General features: G+C 37.1%; 1 protein-coding gene and 1 long non-coding RNA gene across 3 annotated transcripts; both read left to right on the forward strand.

Annotated features, from left to right (window-relative positions):
• Nucleotides 1-2,990: 2,990 nt before the first annotated feature.
• On the forward strand, nt 2,991-4,291 carry LOC148296985 (uncharacterized). Its single transcript, XR_015833645.1, has 3 exons — nt 2,991-3,207; nt 3,509-3,868; nt 4,017-4,291. It is a non-coding gene; the product is annotated as an uncharacterized LOC148296985 (long non-coding RNA).
• Nucleotides 4,292-5,651: 1,360 nt separating this feature from the next.
• On the forward strand, nt 5,652-14,022 carry LOC110771165 (putative cyclic nucleotide-gated ion channel 7). Of its 2 annotated transcripts, none has more exons than XM_088248282.1 (8): nt 5,652-5,979; nt 6,280-6,643; nt 6,792-7,016; nt 7,198-7,484; nt 7,671-7,782; nt 8,059-8,733; nt 12,032-12,223; nt 12,584-14,022. In XM_088248282.1, exons 1-8 carry the CDS (start codon nt 5,921-5,923, stop codon nt 13,907-13,909), a joined length of 3,240 nt encoding a protein of 1,079 aa, XP_088104408.1. In that variant the 5' UTR covers nt 5,652-5,920; the 3' UTR covers nt 13,910-14,022. The 2 variants fall into 2 exon arrangements, with proteins under 2 accessions (XP_088104408.1, XP_088104409.1); XM_088248283.1 differs by having other exon boundaries at nt 5,656-5,979; nt 6,532-6,643.
• The last annotated feature ends 338 nt before the right edge of the window (nt 14,023-14,360 follow it).

The raw sequence follows: 14,360 nt of genomic DNA on the forward strand, positions 1-14,360 counted from the left end.
GGCTTTGTTTTAATATATATATATATATATATGTGTGTGTGTGTGTGTATTATTATTGTCTTAGAATGTGTTTTAAAACATTATAATTCTTGGTGTAGAGTTATTGATGTGGGTCATAGAGAGAAATATTTACTAATTGAAGGTGATAGGTTTTCCTTTGCTTTGAGTTTGAGGTGCAAGTCAATTGTGCAAGTCATCTTTTAAACTTGCAAGCTATTGGGATATTAATGAAAGATATAGTTGAGTCATTATTCTACTAGTACGTGTCTTCATAATATACATTCTCATCTTGTAATGACTTGAAGTGGAAGGAAAATTACTTGGGCACCAAGATTAAAACGTGCTGACTACTTAAGTGATGATAGAATGTTTATTCTAGTATAAATAGAAAGCTTACATTTACAAGTTGTTTACTACTACATATAGAGATAACATGTATACAATGTGATAGTTGTTAGAGAGGACTAAAGAGAGATGCAAGGAAAATATGTTATTGGAGGAGATAGAGAGTTTTGCTTGTGGTTTACTAAATTGGATTTATGCTTTGAAATCGAGGTAGGGATTTCTTGGAGGGCCTTTACGGGGATTGATCTAATTAAATTTCGTGAGCACTTGCATGATATTATTATTTGATAGGCATAACAATATCACGTCATGGAAATTAGTTGGAGATGTTGGTTGGAGAAAATAATGACGGAAAAGAGGGTAATGGAAATAGTCTTTTGTGTAGTTGAGTCTAACTCTTGGCAGGTACCAGGTATCAGGGATCCCACAGTGCACATATTTTTATTCGGTGATTCGGGATTGGCGAAAGGGAGTTAGACAAGATGACTAACAAAAGGGAAATTATGGGATGATTGAAATGAGTGTTAGTTCATATAAATGGACATTCGGGACCAAGTGGTATAAGCATGGTATGGGACGTGCATGTCTGCTTGTCCAGTTATATGAATTAACGGGATTAGATGAAGAGCATTCATGCATTATTATTATTAATGTGATATTTGGTTGTGTGATTGCATGTCACTTAATTTAGTTATATCAATCTACTGTGGTAAGGTCTTATGTCCCTACTGAGCTGTGGTTGCTCATCCCTCACCCTGTTTAATTTTTTAGATGAACTAGAGGGCAAATCAAGGACTAAACCAACTGAAGCTGAATTAGATGAGAGTGATAGAGTTTTATTTATTAATTGTAAAGTTGTAAGAATTTGGAGCTATTTTTATAAGAAAAGTTTATTTTATGTTTCGGCTTCTTTTTATTTTATTTTACTTTTTATTTTCTCACGCACCGGGCGCGGGGTTTCCGCCTACCCCCGGGTCCGAGGCGTGACAGAGAGAGAGAGAGAGTGGAGCTTCGAGTATTTTTCTCGGGTTTTAGAAGTACCTTAAGATTTCAGAGGATGGATCCTTAGCCCACCACTAGCAACATCGATATTGTCCCCAACTTAACCACATGTTTAGCAGGTGTAGGGTTTTATACAAAAGGCATCGATGTTATTAGGAGTGGAACCATTTATTATATAGGACTTCCTATTTTGTTAAGTTTCTGATGTGGGACTCGTGCATTCTTCAACACTCCTCCTCACGTGGGACCACTTTTAGTGGGCCACACGTGCAACCTATTCCACATTGATCACTTTTTTAAAAAATAAATAAATAAATAATTTGGGGTTTGTTTGATTTTGATTCAATTTGGAGTTTTTTGTTTGATTTGGGTTTAATCGGGCCCAATCAACTGACCCGCTCTGATACCATGTACTTATAGACTCCTTGCATGCTAGGGTTTTGCAAAGAATAAACTCTATTTGGAAGAAGTTTATTCTTTCCCCAAATTGTAGAGATTGAGTCCATAATCAAATCTCCTAATTTGATGATGATATCTCCAAATTAGGATAATATCTTAATTAGTGATATTATCTCTTTAAATAAAGATAATATCCCTATTTTTAGTGTCAATTATCTTGCCAAATAAATGACTTAATTAATTCTTCTTGTCCATGTGGCGTCTTGTGATTGGAAGCCAAAATATTTGCTCCCACAATTAATACATTAGACAATGTATATTTTATTTCCCAAATTTACCCTTATTAAATACATTGGACAAACTAACTTTTGTTTCCACCTTGTTAAAAAATTAAAGGAGAATTTTAACATCTTCCACAAAATTAACGTCAATGTTTACTCTCTTTTTGGTGAGGGAAGGAGGAATGGGTTTTTGGGTATGGAATCGAAAGAAGAGAGAGAGCGAGAGGTACAGTGCACGGTGGGGTTTTGGATTGGAGAGGAATGGTGATGATTGAGTAGGGATGGGAGCCGTTGTTTTGGCCAAGGGAGGGGGCTGGGTTTTTGGGTCAGAGAGAGAGAGAGATGGTGTAATGGGTTTGGGTTTTCATTTGTTTTTTCTGTATTGTTTTTTAATCTTTTAACTTTTTTAATCAATTAGAATGTTCATTAATTTAAAAAAAGATTTATCTGTATTTTTTTAAAAATTTCATAATTTTTAACGGTTTTATTGTAAAACTTATTTTTGGAAGCAAAAAATGTTTTTTTAAGGGAAGTATACTAGGGTTTTTATTTTCAAATATTTATTTAATTGAATTTTTAGTGTTTATTTTTTAAATTTAATTGTTTAAGTTAAATTGTAAATTGAAAGAAATATTAAGTTAATACATTTAATAAGGGGAAATTTGGGAACAAGAGATATATTGTCAAATGCATTAATGACATTGTTTTAAGTGTAGAGAAAATGACATATGTAATGAGGTGTAGGGAGAAGGTTCAAAAAAGAAGATTAGAGAGCATATTTAGGGTTTATCACTTAGGACTTAGCCACTACCTTGTGCATGGAATTTTCCATCGAATAATAGAGACGACCGGATGTTGACTCTAATAGTCTTTCCTTTCTTCCACATTTTCCCTTCAATTGCAAGAGTCCAATGACCAGGACCCTTCGCTAATGAGAGAAACAATGCAAGCTGTATGTCACTATGTTGGCCAGATATCCCAATATATATTATGTTCTACACTTTTTTCATATTTCTGCCACTCTCAGGCTTGTCCAAATTCCCCCCTTTCTTGCTCCTCCTATGATTTATGTGTTTAGTTGATCCTCTACGCATAATTTCTGTATCCCGAAATCTGGAGTTATGGCCAACCCCGATATAAGTTCAGCTGTGGAGAAGCCGGAAGAGAAAGCTGCTGCACGGTTTGATTTCTTTAACTTCAAAACTATTTATATGCATTTTCTTGTTCCCTTTAAATAAATGTGGTATGAAACACATGACTTGTATATCTGCGGTGGCTGTTCCACCTTGTAGAAAGCCTTTTATATTTATGCATATTAATTTGAGGGATATCTTAGTTTTATATGTTGCTTTGGGAACAACTTAATTTTTGGGTCTCCTTTATACAATTGTTTCCCAACTTAAAATGACTCCTTAACTTGTTCCTTCTTCTATCTGATAGGACCAATTTTACATTAATTTGTTGTTATTTTTTTTATCCAGTAATCGGGAGTCTTTCCTTCAAAAGTGGATGAAGATATTTGTAGCATCATGTTTGCTGTTGTACTGGATCCATTGTTTCTCTACGTTCCTATGATGAAAGATGATATCAAGTGCCTACAATCTGACAAAAACTTGAAGATAGCCGCTCTTCTCTTAAGATCGTTCACTGATCTTTTCTATATATTTGACATTATTGTTCAAGTTTATACATCTCACAACTTTGTTTCTAAATATGCATATCGTTGCAGAATCCGCTGTAACATAACATTTTGGAGCAAATCTTTGGTACCGATAGCTAAGACAATGTGGGGGTCATATGTTATCTTAATTGACATTTTGGCTATTCTTCCGCTTCCACAAGTAAGAGAAGCCATCCCTGTCTTGGAATTATTGTTTTCATAGACGATAAAACATATGAAATTAAGACAACTTAATATCTTAATTAATGATTTACTATTTTACTTAGCATAATTAGATTTTAACTCTTTGTATTATTAATGTTATCCAGGTCGCAATTCTCATTTTCTTTTCAAAAATGAGGGACTTGAGATCTTTGAACACAATAATGATGGTTATCATGAACCTTTTTGTTCTATTACAATATGTGCCACGACTTCTTCGCATCTACCTCTCATGTAAGGAATTTAAAACGACTCTTAAAGGAGATATTAGAGAGACTCCCATGTGGATTAAAGGTGTCTTGAATTTCTTTATGTACATCCTTGCTAGTCATGTAAGTTTCAATATTAATATTTTGTCATGACTTATTTATTTATTTTTAAATTCCACCACTCTTGCTTATCATCTTATTATTATTATTTTTAAAGAAAATATCTGCTTTTTAAAAAAAGAGGAAATGTCCTTTTTTTTTTAAACACAAAAGGTTTAGATAGAAAAAAAAAAATTCTAAACTTGACGTTAAAAAAAAGTGACATTTCCTCTTTTTTTATAAAAACAGACATTTTCTTTATATAAAAAAAAATTGACGTTAAAAAAAATTAATAAGATGGTAAGAAAGTTGTGAAATTTTTTTGGATAAATTGAATACATATAATAATGGTAAACTTGGAAAGCAAAAGTTAGCTTGTATAATATATTAATGACATTGTTTTAAGTTTAAGGAGAATGACACATGTCAAACAAGAAAGGGAGAAGGTCCAAAGGAAAAGGTTAGAGAGAAGGTTGCTAGCATTCCTCATGGCTACATACACCAATTCGATCAACTACGAACTTGCCTTTCACTGTTGCATCAGGACTTCTTATAAACAAATTACATAGATAATTGCTGGATCCGAATGATAAATGATCTATTATCCACAGAAATCCAAATTCGTAATCTTAAAAGAGATTAAAATTTTGATCAAATTGTTATCAAAACGACTAGAACTAGAAGTTTGGTTAAATTGTCAACTGCAGTCGCGATCGTGAAGTTAACATAAAATAGAAAACTGCATGTTGCACATGAGGTTTATTATTAATTTATTATACTATTATTATTATTATTATTTCATTTTAAGGTTTTGATCAAGTAGCAACCAGCAAATCTGTAATGTCTGGAATCTTTTTTTTTTTTTTTTTTTTTTTTTTTTTTTTTTTTTTTTTTTTGTCTTTCATTTGTGTCTAGATGACTTGGGCTTGGTTCGGGATTGCTGCGCTTCTTTTTAAAGTTTTTGAACATTTGATGTTTTTGGTAAAACAAGAATAGTATGTTTTTTTCAAAATTACGGGTTTCTCACGGTAGTTTTTCGAAGCAGGTGAGAAGATGCTTCTAAAAACTGCTGCGTAGATAAGCATGCGGGGGGTTTAATGAATTTTTCATATTACCCATAACGCTCTTACTACTTTTCAAAATGAAAGTCTAGATACCGCGTGCATGGAATGTTCAAAAGTCTAGATACCGCGTGCATGGAATTTTCAAAAGTCTAGATACCGCGTGTATGGAATTTTCCATAATAGTCTAATAGTCTAATAGTCTTTCCTTTCTTCCACATTTGCCTTCAATTGCAAGAGTCCAATGACCAGGACCCTTCGCTAATGAGAGAAACAAAGTACGTGCTCGATAATTGTACAGTGACGGGCCTGGCATTGCATTAAAGAAAACAAAAAAGAGGCCAGTCTTCACGTGGTCTAGTGGGCTTCACCACTGTGCTCCATGAATTTTAGACTCCTCTGTATTCAGGGGCCAGCCTTGGATGTTGACCGACCGTACCAGTCTTTCCAAGCTAGGCCATTATTTTTAAGCTGTATATGTCACTATGTTGGCCAGATATCCCAATATATTATGTTCTACACTTTTTTTCATATTTCTGCCACTCTCAGGCTTGTCCAAATTCCCCCCTTTCTTGCTCCTCCTATGATTTATGTGTTTAGTTGATCCCATACGCATAATTTCTGTATCCCGAACTTGGAGTTATGGCCAACCCCGATATAAGTTTAGTTGTGGAGATGCCGGAAGAAAGAGCTACTGCACGGTTTGATTTCTTTAACTTCAAAACTATGTATATGCATTTTCTTGTTCCCTTTAAATAAATGTGGTATGAAACACATGACTTGTATATCTGCGGTGGCTGTTCCACCTTGTAGAAAGCCTTTTATATTTCTGCATATTAATTTGAGGGATATCTTAGTTTTATATGTTGCTTTGGGAACAACTTAATTTTTGGGTCTCCTTTATACAATTGTTTCCCAACTTAAAATGACTCCTTAACTTGTTCCTTCTTCTATCCGATAGGACCAATTTTACATTAATTTGTTGTTATTTTTTTATCCAGTAATCGGGAGTCTTTCCTTCAAAAGTGGAAGAAGATATTTGTAGCATCATGTCTGTTTGCTGTTGTATTGGATCCATTGTTTCTCTACGTTCCTATGATGAAAGATGATATCAAGTGCCTGCAATCTGACAGAAACTTGAAGATAGCAGCTCTTCTCTTAAGATCGTTCACTGATCTTTTCTATATATTTGACATTATTGTTCAAGTTTATACATCTCACAACTTTGCTTCTAAATATGCATATCGTCGCAGAATCCGCCGTAACATAACATCTTGGAGCAAATCTTTGGTACCGATAGCTAAGACAATGTGGGGGTCATATGTTATCTTAATTGACATTTTGGCTATTCTTCCGCTTCCACAAGTAAGAGAAGCCATCCCTGTCTTGGAATTATTGTTTTCATAGACGATAAAACATATGAAATTAAGACAACTTAATATCTTAATTAATGATTTACTATTTTACTTAGCATAATTAGATTTTAACTCTTTGTATTATTAATGTTATCCAGGTCGCAATTCTCATTTTCTTTTCAAAAATGAGGGACTTGAGATCTTTGAACACAATAATGATGGTTATCATGAACCTTTTTGTTCTATTACAATATGTGCCACGACTTCTACGCATCTACCTCTCATGTAAGGAATTTAAAACGACTCTTAAAGGAGATATTAGAGAGACTCCCATGTGGATTAAAGGTGTCTTGAATTTCTTTATGTACATCCTTGCTAGTCATGTAAGTTTCAATATTAATATTTTGTCCTCCCAATTTTTCCAACATTTTACAACATTTATTTAGTATATTTTGAAATTTTAAACGTTATTTAATTTCCTTGTTTGATTGAAGTTCATTTTTTCTCTATATTTTTATAATCATCTATGAGTCTAATCATATTAATTGACTTGTTATTCAATAGGTATTTGGTGCGATATGGTACTTTTTTGCTATTCAACGAGTGGGGATTTGTTGGCATGATGCATGTCGAAAAGAAAATGGATGTAGCGCTAGGACTTTTGATTGTCATGACCATCACCCATTGAGAAATATCACGTTTCTTAATGATTTATGCCCTATAAGCCCAATGAATGCAACGCTCTTCGATTTTGGTATATATACTAAAGTCCTTCAATCTGGTATACCGGGGTCAACCAATTATTTTCAAAAGTTCTCGAATTGTTTTTGGTTGGGCTTGCGACATTTAAGGTATATTTTTCTGTGTTGTTTGTTTGGGCCGAGATCAATTTTTTTAGTTCAAATCAAACAATTTATAACTTCACTTACTTTGTTGGAGAAGACTCTGGATTAAAATTGCACAGATGATATAATTTGTTGAATGAAAAGAAAACTTCAATTTTGTATCTAATATATTTCATAATGTCAATTCTGCAGTTCTCTTGGTTCAAACCTGGAGCCTAGTATCGATGGATGGGAAAACCTCTTTGCGGCCTTTATTTCTATAATTGGCTTGCTTTTATTCTTATATCTCATTGGAAATTTGCAGGTTAGGGTTGAGTCTTATATTAAAATCCATCACATGGATTGCTCTAATTTGATTGCTTTTATTTTTATTTTTATTTTTAATATCTTTCAAAATTGCGCAGGTTAGAACACCGAGTCTTTGTATTCAAAGTTTTATTTAAAAATTTGCTTCTTGTATGTATATGTATATGTATATGTGTATATATATTGGCTATCACATCTATATGCATATTGGCTATCACATTTAAGGTTGGTTCCTAATTAATGACATGAGCTACTTAATTGTTGTGGCACATAGACATACATGCAGTTGGATACTGCAAGAATAGAGGCACATAGACACAAGATGAAAGTGGAACGGAGGATCGAAGAGAAAGATGAAGAGACGGAGTTGTGGTTATCTAAAAATGGCATCCCCAAAGAGTTGCATAAGGATATCAAGTCGCAGATCATGAACAAGGTACGACAAGAACTTGAAGAAAACAGGGATGCTGATTTGTACAAGATCATCTCTATTCTTCCCTCGAATCTTCAGAGCCAAATTACAGATTATACGCGTAGACACAAGATGAAAGAGAAAGATAAAGAGACGGAGTTGTGGTTATCTAAAAATGGCATCCCCGAAGAGTTGCATAAGTATATGAAGTTGAAGATCATGGAGAAGGTACGACAACAACTTGAAGAAAACAGGGATGCTGATTTGGACTATATCCTCTCTATTCTTCAGAGCCAAATTACAGATTATAAGCATAAACACGAGATGAAAGGTCGAGAGACAGAATTGTGGTTATCTGAAAATGGCATCCCCAAAAGGTTGCATAAGGATATGAAGTTGAAGATCATGGAGAAGGTACAACAAGAACTTGAAGAAAACAGGGATGCTGATTTGGACTATATCCTCTCTATTCTTCCCTCCGAACTTCATAGACAAATTACATATTCTAAGCACAGACACGAGATGAAAGGTCGAGATGTTGAAATTGGCTCAAATTTGCTTGTGATGTGTTTTGTTATGGGCACCTACCTTAATGTTGTGAGTTTCACGTGATGGAGTTTTGGTGGAGTGCTTTTGCACTTCTATTAATTAGGCAGCCGAAAGCAAGATGTAAAAGTGGAGAAAATCATGGTGCATAAATAATGTATAGTTTTGGACATTATTTTGTGGGGGAGTCTAATTGGTTGGTGACATTTTGGGTTCCTTTATTTGTCCGTTGGAGCTGTCCACTTTGAGAAAGAATTGGTTTCTTTCTCTTTGTTTATTCCAAGTGGGTGTTTTATGTCACTAATAATGATGACTTCCAGCACATGGTTTGGCTTCTTTTTCCTCTTCACGTGGGTTGGCATTGGCTGGCTGGCTTTTGGAGTTGCTGCATGGGTTCATAAAAGGAGATGGAGGGTGCGGAAATGAGTATGCATGTGTGTGGGCAGTGTGCCGCACCATTTGGGTGCCGTGAGCACCATTTCTCAGAGAGGCTAAAACAGAAGTGAGGGACACTTCCACACAGAGAGAAATACTAGAGAGCATCTCCATGATGGTGGAGATAAACTCCTCTTTGGCTACACGAGATGTTGAAGGAAGATCAAGCCATTTCAAGGTTGAGTCTTCTTCATTTGTTCCTTGTGTTGGTGGGAGGTTTATTTCTTTGTATTGTTCTTAGTGTGTTCTTTCCTAGTGAGCAAGAACAATTCCTGTGTTCTTGGCTCTTGTGTGTGGTTAGCTTGAGAGTGACATGGGTGTATTTGGGATTTGGGTTGTGAGAGTTAAACTCTGTAATTCCTAGGATAGGTGAGAGGGTTAATCTCCTTTGGTTGTAATCTCTTTTGGGATACTAGTGGAATTTCTCGCTGTCTTCGAACTGGATGTAGGCTACACACGGGCCGAACCAGTATAAATCCTTGTGTCGTTTGGATTTCTGTATTTCATATTTTGCTCTTGTTGTTTCAACGGTTTCATATCCACCACCCCAGTGCAATCTGCTTCCGCTGCGCACAACAAGTGGTATCAGAGCTCCAGTTTTTTCGATCTGGTGGAGTTTTGTGTTCGTGATGATGGAACCAGGAGACGTTGAGAAAATATTAAATTATTTTGACAGGAGAAAAATTCCAGACCTTGGTGTTGAAGATGAGAGCCTTGTTAGTGCAACAGGGGCTGCTCAAAAGGCGTCAAAGGGTATCCAAACATGGCCAGCAACGTGTTCCAACGATGGAGAAGGATGATGTCTTGAATTGGGCACTCACTGCGATTGGGTTGCAGTTAGCGGACGGTGTTCTTCGTGAGGTTGCCGATGAGACTACACATGCTGGGCTATGGCTGAAATGGTGGAGAATACATATATGACCAAATCATTGTCAATCGGTTGTATGCCAAACAACGATTGTACACTCAGTGGTATGGCGGAAGGTACACTTAGTCAAAACTATCTTGTTGAGTTAAATGAGATTTTCATGAATGTGTAGGTCATGAATATGAAAATAGGATGATGAGGACCAACAAGTAATGGAGGAAAATCGCGTTCCAAGATGAATGCTCAGGAGGACAAATGCAACTTTTCCACAAGGAACGGGCATATGAGATTTGATTGCCCATCAGTCAAAGAAAGAAAAAGAGTCTAATAATTCCTCTTGCAGGTGCTTTTGTGGATGTCGTAGGGAGGATAAAATTTATGTTCCTCCTATGATCGATGATTCCGGTGTGCCGTGCTTGGGGTGTGATTTTTTGACTTGTCTTTGGTGACTTTTGAAATTTTCTTTCACGGTGGAGTTTCAAGAGTTTTTCGTGGGTGTTCCTTGTGGGTAGTGTGTAGTTTGTTGCTTTGATTTTCTCTATGTACTTTGGGTAGCATTGTTTATGGCTACATGAGTTTTTTCCTTTGATCATTAGATTTTCAAGTGAGGGTTTTTGATTGTAACGGGTTATCTTTCGGGAGGATGATTCCCTCCTATAGCAGCTGAAATTGTTCGTTCTGCTACTTGGTTGTCCGGACTCTACGTGTATTGTAGCGGAAGAAGCTTGAGGTTCAAGCGTTTAAGGTTTGTGCGGTTTATGCACGTACATTCAGCTGGTGTGGCTTGGTTATGAGGGTGACCTTGAAGAGGTTCTTTTGTTGGGGTCATCCGGTTCGATCGAAGCACACATTTTTGGTTGCAAGTTCAAGGAGTGCTTGAGCTTGATTTGGTAAGAGGAAGATGGGCGATAGAAAGTTCTACTGTGTGGCTTGGTAAATTTGTGCCAAGGTGGAGATTGTTGAAATTGGCTCAAATTTGCTTGTGATGTGTTTTGTTATGGGCACCTACCTTAATGTTGTGAGTTTCACGTGATGGAGTTTTGGTGGAGTGCTTTTGCACTTCTATTAATTAGGCAGCCGAAAGCAAGATGGAAAAGTGGAGAAAATCATGGTGCATAAATAATGTATAGTTTTGGACATTATTTTGTGGGGGAGTCTAATTGGTTGGTGACATTTTGGGTTCCTTTATTTGTCCGTTGGAGCTGTCCACTTTGAGAAAGAATTGGTTTCTTTCTCTTTGTTTATTCCAAGTGGGTGTTTTATGTCACTAATAATGATGACTTCCAGCACATGGTTTGGCTTCTTTTTCCTCTTCACGTGGGTTGGCATTGGCTGGCTGGCTTTTGGAGTTGCTGCATGGGTTCATAAAAGGAGATGGAGGGTGCGGAAATGAGTATGCATGTGTGTGGGCAGTGTGCCGCACCATTTGGGTGCCGTGAGCACCATTTCTCAGAGAGGCTAAAACAGAAGTGAGGGACACTTCCACACAGAGAGAAATACTAGAGAGCATCTCCATGATGGTGGAGATAAACTCCTCTTTGGCTACACGAGATGTTGAAGGAAGATCAAGCCATTTCAAGGTTGAGTCTTCTTCATTTGTTCCTTGTGTTGGTGGGAGGTTTATTTCTTTGTATTGTTCTTAGTGTGTTCTTTCCTAGTGAGCAAGAACAATTCCTGTGTTCTTGGCTCTTGTGTGTGGTTAGCTTGAGAGTGACATGGGTGTATTTGGGATTTGGGTTGTGAGAGTTAAACTCTGTAATTCCTAGGATAGGTGAGAGGGTTAATCTCCTTTGGTTGTAATCTCTTTTGGGATACTAGTGGAATTTCTCGCTGTCTTCGAACTGGATGTAGGCTACACACGGGCCGAACCAGTATAAATCCTTGTGTCGTTTGGATTTCTGTATTTCATATTTTGCTCTTGTTGTTTCAACGGTTTCATATCCACCACCCCAGTGCAATCTGCTTCCGCTGCGCACAACACGAGAGACAGAATTGTGGTTATCTAAAAATGGCATCCCCAAAAAGTTGATTAATGATATAAAGCCGCAGATCATGGACAAGGTACAACAAGAACTTGAAGGAAACAGGGACGCTGATATGGACAAGATCTTCTCTAGTCTTCCCTTGGATCTTCAGAGCCGAATTACAAAGTATATGCCTATGGCTAGGTTGAAGCAGGTAAGTACCTCCAAACCCATGACTCTAATAATTACTTGCCGCCTTTCCATATAAGCATTTAACTTGTTTACTTAAGCAGTGTTATATAGAGTGAAACTTTCAAAATACCAACACACATCCTTAGTTTATAATACAACACATCCTTAGGTAAAATTAATAAAATTAAATAATTAAATAAAAGGTTATCTATATGATTGCAGATGAGAAGCATGAAAATTAAGATGTATGTATCTCACAAAACACCAAGATCCAGACACACATCACATGAGACTCAGATCTAGAGAGACGCGACTAACAATATTCCAATTAGTATTCTTCTAAGATAAGATGTATGTATTTATTAATTCATTCTATTTCTAGGTGCCCGCTTTGAAAAAAATGGATGAACGTGTGTTGAGAAGAATTTCTCAGCGTCTTAAGCCCAGGGAGTTTGATGACGATTCTATCATTATTGAAAAGGGTGAACCACTTAAAATGATGGTATTCATTGTGGACGGACTTGTATCCATTGAAAAGAGAGATGGTTCTTCTTCTTCTAATGATAATTTGCAGCAACCAACTCGAGGTGCAGGAGAAGTATGTGGAGAAGAACTTCTACGTTGGCCATTGTCGTCGATCCTATTTTGGGCCGGCGAATCTCCCTTGGCAACCGAGTCTGCTAAGGCAATAGGTCATGTTGAAGCCCTTGTTGTCACGGCTTTCGACTTGAATAGAGTGCTGATCGATAGGGACTATTTCGTTGGGATGATGCGTAGAACATTTAGTGCAAAAGAACTTGAGAAGGCAACAGACAACTACCATGAAAGTAGAATCATTCGTAAGGACGAGGATGCAACCTTTTACAAAGGGGTAGTGCCCATGCCAGATGATGATAAAACAGTGGTTGCGGTAAAGAAGTACGAAACTAATAAAACATATGCAGTTATTGAGGCGGCTGTTGCTTCTCAGACCAACCACATAAATGTGGTGAGGTTCTTAGGTGGTTGTGTGGTGGAAGAAGAAAAAGAATCCGCACTGGTTTTTGAGTACATTCCCAATGGCACCCTTTTTGAGCACATTCATAAAGAAGAAGCAGCAGGCAGCTTTGAAGGATCATCATCGTCACCAACTGCTCTACTTTCATTGGAGTTACGACTCAAGATAGCATCAGAAACAGCTGGAGCACTAGCTTACTTACACTCACTCACTCCGCCAATCATACACCTACGTTTGTCGACAAAACATATACTATTGGATTATCATAACACCGCAAAGTTGTCTGCCATTGGAAAGTCGCAAGCAGACCCAAATTCAAGTCAATACATGGACCCTCATTATCGAAGAGACAGACTAGCAGAAAAGAGTGACGTCTATAGCTTTGGAGTTGTCTTAGCGGAGCTACTAACAAGTCAAAAGCCAGCTTCTCCTAACAACAGAGGGGAAGAGCCACCCCTGGCAACCTGTCTTCTATCCTCAATGAAAGAGGATCGCTTGAATCAAATTTTGGATGGTGAAATAATAGTCAATGAAGCAACTTCTAAGACGGCCAAAAAGGTCGCGGATTTGGCAAAAAGATGTTTAAGGTCAAAAAGGGAGGAAAGGCCTTCCATGGAGCAAGTAGCCGTGGAGCTTGAGGGATTGCGCAAGTTTATGGCAGAGCATGAAAGGGGACAACCCAGTTTCTCAATCAGGCCAAACTCTAATTAGTGTTGTTTGCAGATGCTTTATTAATCTAATTAGTGAATAATTCTCTGTTAATCTTGTCCTCTTGACTCTAAGCATTATATTAATCAACTCACCACTAGTGTCTTGTACGCGTTGGTGAAGAAGTTGACAACGCTGGATCCGAATCATAAATTACCTATTGCCCGGGCCCCCACAGAATTCCAAATTGCTGTCTGCGGCTGCGGCTGTGACCGTTTTCTTCAGCAGGGCTTCTATGCCTCCTATCCCCATTCTTGTCCCCTTCAACATCGTCAATAGGAATCCTACTGTAATCAGATCTGCGATCCTGTGGGGAGGGTCTTCTGCTTTTTCCCCGCTATCCGCTGATCTGGATCGACTGCACATTAAAAAAGCAAAATGAATAATTGAGTTTAAACAGAAACTAAACTGAACAGTATGCTAGGCTTTCTCGTGATATCATAGCCGTTGATAT

This window comes from Prunus avium, chromosome 2 (genome assembly GCF_965620075.1).
Source record: "Prunus avium chromosome 2, drPruAviu1.hap1.1, whole genome shotgun sequence".
In the NCBI taxonomy this organism is placed as follows: Eukaryota; Viridiplantae; Streptophyta; class Magnoliopsida; order Rosales; family Rosaceae; genus Prunus; species Prunus avium.

Excerpts from the sequence above, each read along its gene's own strand:
- LOC110771165 (XM_088248282.1), top strand. The coding sequence starts at position 5,921 with ATGGCCAACCCCGATATAAGTTTAGTTGTGGAGATGCCGGAAGAAAGA. Across the intron at positions 7,783-8,058 it reads ATCTCATTGGAAATTTGCAG|ACATACATGCAGTTGGATAC; the intron begins GTTAGGGTTGAG and ends TGTGGCACATAG. Across the intron at positions 8,734-12,031 it reads ACGAGATGAAAGGTCGAGAT|ACAGAATTGTGGTTATCTAA; the intron begins GTTGAAATTGGC and ends ACAACACGAGAG.